At 27.7% G+C, this 8,136-nt stretch overlaps 1 protein-coding gene across 1 annotated transcript in view; it reads right to left on the reverse strand.

The window, feature by feature from the left end:
* LOC107643796 (phosphate transporter PHO1 homolog 1) overlaps nucleotides 1-8,136 on the reverse strand; it is a 12,756-nt gene that overhangs the window by 1,257 nt on the left and 3,363 nt on the right. The window contains exons 7-13 of the mRNA XM_016347542.2: nucleotides 7,743-7,863; nucleotides 6,921-7,170; nucleotides 6,151-6,255; nucleotides 3,669-3,713; nucleotides 3,416-3,568; nucleotides 1,689-1,970; nucleotides 594-730 (exon numbers count right to left, since the gene is read on the reverse strand). Of these exons, the coding sequence (XP_016203028.1) occupies nucleotides 594-730; nucleotides 1,689-1,970; nucleotides 3,416-3,568; nucleotides 3,669-3,713; nucleotides 6,151-6,255; nucleotides 6,921-7,170; nucleotides 7,743-7,863 (1,093 nt within the window). The remainder of the gene's footprint in view (nucleotides 1-593; nucleotides 731-1,688; nucleotides 1,971-3,415; nucleotides 3,569-3,668; nucleotides 3,714-6,150; nucleotides 6,256-6,920; nucleotides 7,171-7,742; nucleotides 7,864-8,136) is intronic.

Below are 8,136 nucleotides of genomic sequence, written 5' to 3' on the forward strand. Positions count from 1 at the left end.
TTCAAAATTCAAAATATTTTAAAAGAATTTTTATCATTAAGAATTTTGGAAGGTACTTTGTCATCAATTACTTGATAATTCAATGACATATTTCATGGTTTACTCTTTAGGAAATTATTAGGAGTTCTAGAATTTTATAATATAAAATATTGTAGGTAAATAAGAAAATGACTAGCTAATAAATTCTTCAACATTTACTCAAAATTAAAACGGATATATATATATCACTAAATAAATATATAAAAAGTGCACTTCTCTTTTTTCTTTTTAAGTGAATATTTGAGTAGGTGTTGGGAAAATTATTTATGAAGCATTCTTCCACGATTATAATACCTTTTTAATTCATTGTTAGAATTTAGTAATTATTTTTATGAATTCCAAGAGATCAAAAGTGTTAGTAAACATTGTAGAGTAAAAAACTAAAAAATATATATAGTATAAACTTTGCATTTGTATGAAATGAAATTCTAAAATGACGAACAATTTGAAAAATGTTAGAACATTTTTATGAAAATAAACATTTTATTGTGAATGGCAAATATAAACAAGGAGCGTATAAGTAAAAAATAAATGGAACTAATGAACTCGTTTACCTGAAGAAATTCCAGAGCCCTCGTCTAATAACTTCAAGAGCTGCTAAGAACAATGTTGTTACTCGAGAATCAACGCCTTGAAGAGTTGAATGGACAACAGTTTGCAACCATGCCAGTCTCAGAATAACATTTAATCCCTGCGGAAATTGCCATGGTCAACATCAGAGCTTTTAAACAGTGGAGAGCTCTGTATATTTGTAATACAAAAAATAAATAAAAAGAAAGAAGAAAAAGAAAACATGATTTGAAACTAATGCCTTCTTAATAATCCCCTGCTATTTTATTTTCGTTTTTCTTTTTATTCCAATCAAGATTAGGAATCTCTCTTTAATTACATAATGGTTTTATCTGCATTTCATGTGGCCTTTTGTCGTGAACACCTAGATGCGTGGTAAGATCTTATAATATGATAGTTAGTTGGCAAGTTTCAATTAAGTTATACATTTTGGGTGGATCAATAATACAAGCTCTACATAAAAAAATGAGGAATATTACGGGACAGTAATTTTTGTGATTTGTAGCAATCAAATAACCATCAATAATGGTTTTACTGGTGTGAGATTGGTGTAAAATTTCATCCAATAGCTCACTTTTCTTTGTTGGTTACATGTTGGCAAGAATTTAACAAAGTTGTTGCCCCCTAGACTTTTCCTAAAAGAATAGTGATGAGTATAAAATACATATTAAAATATAAAATATATTTAAAAATAAATTAAATAACATATGTTTTTACACATAACAATTTTGTTAGTGGATATTGGTCATGGGTGCTCTAACCACTTTTACTAGTAACATTCATCATGGCAAACAATACATGTATCAAAACAAATTTATTTTTTTAGGTTCTTCTTTGAGACAAAAATATAGAAACAGATATAGAAATTCGTTTGATTGTATGAATAGAGAGAAAGACATTTTTATTTGTATTTTTAAAAGTGGGATAAAAAAAATCTTTCTGTCTATATAATTATATCTCTTTGTATTTTTGTCTCATAAATCATAATAGAATTGGAACAAGTGAGGGTGACTAAGATACGAATTTTATTGCAATGGAGAGGGGGAGGGGGCTGATGATGATGATGTATATATATATACCATGGAAAAGTAGTAAATGGCTTTATTGCGAAGCATTAGTTCATTCCTTAGCAATGGATTGTTGGAATTGAATTGAAGCAAACCCCAATCTCTTACAAAGTCCCAATACAATTGATACACTGTTGCTGCAGTTGAAAAGATGACAACACATAGCCATCCAACATTACTACTCCCATCTTTCTCATAAGCCACTTTAGCACCTGCTGCCAACATTGCTGACACATATTTCCCAAGATTCACTAGGTGGCTTCTTTCCCCTTCATCAAACCATCTTCTAGCACACTACAAATTCAATTCATGAGTGTATAACATCAGTTTTACCGCATTAGGATCTTAATGTTTTTTTTATATTTGATGCCACAAAGATGGGTTTAAGGATCATTTATTACCGTTTTATATTCTAAATTAATAGTTAGGGATAAGGCTGTGAAAATTGACTGGTCATTTAACCTGATAGAGTTAGAAGTTTAAATATTTAAATGTTTAATTAAAATTTAATTAGAATTAAAATTAAATATAATAAAATAATATATTTATACATAAAATATATATATTTTTAAAATTTTGTGTTTTATTATTTTAAACTAGTTAATCACTAAAAAACCTAAATTGATTCGATTGGTTTATCATTTTTAATCTATTTTTTTTTACCAATCCACCAACAACTGGTTTTTTATCATGAATTTGACCGGTGTGTGGCTAATTATCTATTAGCCTGATCGAACTAATCAGTTGAATCTGATTCTTATAACTATCATTAGAGATGTATTTATTTGTCAGTGTAAAACAAAAAAAATATTATTATGAGATGACTTATTTTATAAAAATTAAATCACAAAAAATGCACCCCAATAATTTTGTTGCTAACAAATATGTACTCGAATTTTTTATCGACAAAAATATCTTTAAATAATTTTAAAACACAACAACAATACTCAATAGTAAATATATATTTTTAAAAAATGCCTTAGAAATTGAATTTTGATGCGATTTTTTGTAAGTATGATTATTAAAAAAATGAAATATTTTTATCCTTAAAATTTGATAATTTTTCATTAAGTATATATATTTTTTTGTGATTTTATGGTCAACAATTAATAATATTTTTAAAAAATCACAAAAATTATACTAAGTAAAAAATTACCAAATTTTAAGAATAATAATATCTCATTTTTCTATCATACTTGTAAAAAATCGCACCAAAATTCAATTTTTAAAGTATTTTTTGAGAAACACATATTTAATATTAGATAATTTTATCGCGTTTTAAAATTATTTGAAAACATTTTTGTCGATAGCAAAATTCAGGTATATTTTTTGTCAACAACAAAATTATTCAAGTGCATTTTTTATAATTTATCCTTTTATAAAATTATTAAAAACTTGTAAAATCAACATAATTTAAATAATGTTTGATTAAAAGCATCTAAAGAGGAAAAAAAATTGAAAGAAAAGAGCTATAAAGTTTACTAATACTGATAATATGATTGATAGTAATCATCTCATCATTTCAGAGCAAATCAAATGTTTAACTACACGATTTCATATTTTATGGAAACTATTTTTTTAATTTAAATAACTATTTGTTTATTATTAATATTATTGTTACTAATTAAAAATATTATAAGTTACAAACAAGTATTCAATAAGTACCGGCGATAAGTAGTGGATTTGAGAATATGCTTCTTCAAGAAAGCTTAAAGCAGAATGAAAGCTAAGTAATTTACCTGCATAGCCCTCCAATAATAGGGTAGAAACGACACTGCATAAGCAAGGTCTTTATAGTAATTTTTCCTCGTGCAGTATCCATAGTCTAGAGTTTTGTAACTCCCACTTATATAGTAACATGCCACATACTCGAGGTTCCTCAGCATTGGCACCTATAAAAGTAAAGTAATGAAATAACAATTAACAAATTCCAAACATTAAGGATTTTTTTTTTTCTTCTTAATCTAGTAGTAGTAATAATAATAATAATACCTGACTACAAAGTTGATCTGCCACGAAAAAATCTTGCATGACAACCTGAAGGGACAAGAGAGAAGCCAGTTATTATTGAACATTGTTTTTCTCTTCCCAAAAAATTTTGTGTGGTGTATGATGCTTGATGATGATATGATAGGGTATGATGTTAAAATTAGACACCAATTCAACAATAATTTCATAAGAACAACCTTCAACACAAACAAATTAAGCATAATTTTCATGCATTATTGTTCTATTAGTCTTAAATTTTTTGAAAATTTAGTCGTTAAGAGTATATTTAATGCAAATAAAAAATTTTTGAAATAAAATTAAAACAAAATAAAATTTAAAAATAATTTTAAAATTGTTACTAAATTTCAAGAAAAAAAAATATTTTACCCTAGAATTAAGACCACGGAAACCTACCTTGTAAAGTGGTGAAAAAATTATGTTTCTTATAGTACAAAGAAAACGGTAACGGGTTGATCGGTAAATAACGTTGAAGGGGCAAAGTAGCATTAGTAAGAACACCTGCACATGTAGTGAAGAGAAAAAAAAGGTTAAAACTTAAAATTATAGCTGACACAAAATTCTTATTATTTTTTAAATTATAATTTTGTTTCTTATTCATTTATTACGGAAAATGTCATATTATTAGATCTACATATTCATTAAAATAAGATTAAGACTGTAATTATTAGTTATTACTTGCTTTTCTCATAATTTTAAAATATTTTATTTTAATAAATATAAGTCGAATAAATAATGTCATGTAACAAACGGATGATAACATAAATATGATTTGTTCTAACTTCTAAGCAGTAACGCACCCAGAGAATTTTTAAGTAAGCGCCAGTCAAAGGAAATTTCAAGTACCTTTGCTTGTATAAAGAGGCTAGCAGTATCTCTTTTACTATTAACGGTCGAGAATAAGGGAATTTCTTTGGGAAGGAGAAAAATTAGATAAAGAACGAAGATTTTTGCTAAATTTATAAAGAATATGTGCATTATACATGATATTTTTTTGTGAGTTTTTTTTTTTAATAAACGAAATAATCTTTACTATTCACAAAAAATTCACTTTCTAGCATCGCATTACCTGAGAATAAATCACATCACAAGTTTGATAGATTATTTGTTGATTTTTGTTATTTTTCATATCGACTAGGATGTGATATATAATTTACTGAAATTACCAGTATAAGAAGCCCTGGAATATGTTGAAGTTGGGCATAAGAATAGCCTTTTGTTAGAAGAGTCAAATGAAGTAACATTGTCCCAACTACAGTGGTCATAGCCATTGTACAAACCAAGAATATATCTCTGTACGTTAGCTCCTTGGTAGGAACCAGTTCGAATATGAAGCTGTAGTTTATACGAGTCTTTCTCCATGCCACAATGTTGCAGCCATAAAGAAAGAAATGTAGAAATATAAGGCTAAACAAGCTGCACAAACAAGGCGCAAGAAAGCAACTTAACAATTTATGTTCACAAGTGGCATGCTACTATTTAAAGAAACACAATTTATGACTAGTGTACAATTTACTTCTTAAACTCGTAATAAAATGTGTAATTTGATATCTTAATTTATCAAATGGTGCAAAAAGAACATTTGCAAATTTTTTTTTTTCCAAAATCACCCTCGATTAAGGAATAATTGTATGAGTAGAACATATAATTTTGAAAGAATAAATGAGTAAAAGCATTAATGGTTTTACCATTTGATAATGATAAAGCGGCACATTGCACACTTAAAAGTTTAGAAAGTAAACCGCACATGAACTAAACCAAAGTTGTAGGTTCAAATTACGTTTTACCTTGTGTGCAATTAATATAAAGTGGAAATTCACCTGCATTTGTTTTCAAGTGAAGTTGATAATTAAAGCTCATTAGATAAGAATTTAGTTAAATATGTCAAATTATCTAACTAATTTTTAATTATCAATTTCACGTCAAAACAACTACACTTGAGTTTTTATCTTAAAATAACATATCATGTGCTAAGTAGGTTTTCTTACCCAAGTACAGGATAGACTGTTTCCATGTAAAGTGAATCCTGTTCTGGTTTATATAGGCCACTAAGATGAGCCATTACAACATATCCAGTTAAAAGTGCCAAGAAGCATCCACCAAATAGTCCTGATTTCATTTGAGAGACCATAAGTCACCATATTTATTAGAAAGAAACATTAGCTGTAACTCTTACATAATTTCTGCTAGAAAAGTTAGGCAATTTTACATGGGTTCATCATTAAATTCCTCAATTGAATTAACATAGAACTTCATGTTTGGTTGTTTCTTCTTATTTCTAATGGTTTTATCTTTGTAAGTAATCAATATGTGTGTTACAAGAAGAAAACATATAGTCAAAACTCAGTAATTGCACAATTGCACCAAATGGGGTTGTGAAATAAAATTTAAAAATAATTTTAAAATTGTTACTAAATTTCAAGAAAAAAAAATATTTTACCCTAGAATTAAGACCACGGAAACCTACCTTGTAAAGTGGTGAAAAAATTATGTTTCTTATAGTACAAAGAAAACGGTAACGGGTTGATCGGTAAATAACGTTGAAGGGGCAAAGTAGCATTAGTAAGAACACCTGCACATGTAGTGAAGAGAAAAAAAAGGTTAAAACTTAAAATTATAGCTGACACAAAATTCTTATTATTTTTTAAATTATAATTTTGTTTCTTATTCATTTATTACGGAAAATGTCATATTATTAGATCTACATATTCATTAAAATAAGATTAAGACTGTAATTATTAGTTATTACTTGCTTTTCTCATAATTTTAAAATATTTTATTTTAATAAATATAAGTCGAATAAATAATGTCATGTAACAAACGGATGATAACATAAATATGATTTGTTCTAACTTCTAAGCAGTAACGCACCCAGAGAATTTTTAAGTAAGCGCCAGTCAAAGGAAATTTCAAGTACCTTTGCTTGTATAAAGAGGCTAGCAGTATCTCTTTTACTATTAACGGTCGAGAATAAGGGAATTTCTTTGGGAAGGAGAAAAATTAGATAAAGAACGAAGATTTTTGCTAAATTTATAAAGAATATGTGCATTATACATGATATTTTTTTGTGAGTTTTTTTTTTTAATAAACGAAATAATCTTTACTATTCACAAAAAATTCACTTTCTAGCATCGCATTACCTGAGAATAAATCACATCACAAGTTTGATAGATTATTTGTTGATTTTTGTTATTTTTCATATCGACTAGGATGTGATATATAATTTACTGAAATTACCAGTATAAGAAGCCCTGGAATATGTTGAAGTTGGGCATAAGAATAGCCTTTTGTTAGAAGAGTCAAATGAAGTAACATTGTCCCAACTACAGTGGTCATAGCCATTGTACAAACCAAGAATATATCTCTGTACGTTAGCTCCTTGGTAGGAACCAGTTCGAATATGAAGCTGTAGTTTATACGAGTCTTTCTCCATGCCACAATGTTGCAGCCATAAAGAAAGAAATGTAGAAATATAAGGCTAAACAAGCTGCACAAACAAGGCGCAAGAAAGCAACTTAACAATTTATGTTCACAAGTGGCATGCTACTATTTAAAGAAACACAATTTATGACTAGTGTACAATTTACTTCTTAAACTCGTAATAAAATGTGTAATTTGATATCTTAATTTATCAAATGGTGCAAAAAGAACATTTGCAAATTTTTTTTTTTCCAAAATCACCCTCGATTAAGGAATAATTGTATGAGTAGAACATATAATTTTGAAAGAATAAATGAGTAAAAGCATTAATGGTTTTACCATTTGATAATGATAAAGCGGCACATTGCACACTTAAAAGTTTAGAAAGTAAACCGCACATGAACTAAACCAAAGTTGTAGGTTCAAATTACGTTTTACCTTGTGTGCAATTAATATAAAGTGGAAATTCACCTGCATTTGTTTTCAAGTGAAGTTGATAATTAAAGCTCATTAGATAAGAATTTAGTTAAATATGTCAAATTATCTAACTAATTTTTAATTATCAATTTCACGTCAAAACAACTACACTTGAGTTTTTATCTTAAAATAACATATCATGTGCTAAGTAGGTTTTCTTACCCAAGTACAGGATAGACTGTTTCCATGTAAAGTGAATCCTGTTCTGGTTTATATAGGCCACTAAGATGAGCCATTACAACATATCCAGTTAAAAGTGCCAAGAAGCATCCACCAAATAGTCCTGATTTCATTTGAGAGACCATAAGTCACCATATTTATTAGAAAGAAACATTAGCTGTAACTCTTACATAATTTCTGCTAGAAAAGTTAGGCAATTTTACAATCATTAAATATTAAATTCCTCAATTGAATTAACATAGAACTTCATGTTTGGTTGTTTCTTCTTATTTCTAATGGTTTTATCTTTGTAAGTATGTGTGTTGTGTGTTACAAGAAGAAAACATATAGTCAAAACTCAGTAATTGCACAATTGCACCAAATGGGGTTGTGAATG

This window comes from Arachis ipaensis, chromosome B05 (genome assembly GCF_000816755.2).
Source record: "Arachis ipaensis cultivar K30076 chromosome B05, Araip1.1, whole genome shotgun sequence".
NCBI lineage: Eukaryota > Viridiplantae > Streptophyta > Magnoliopsida > Fabales > Fabaceae > Arachis > Arachis ipaensis.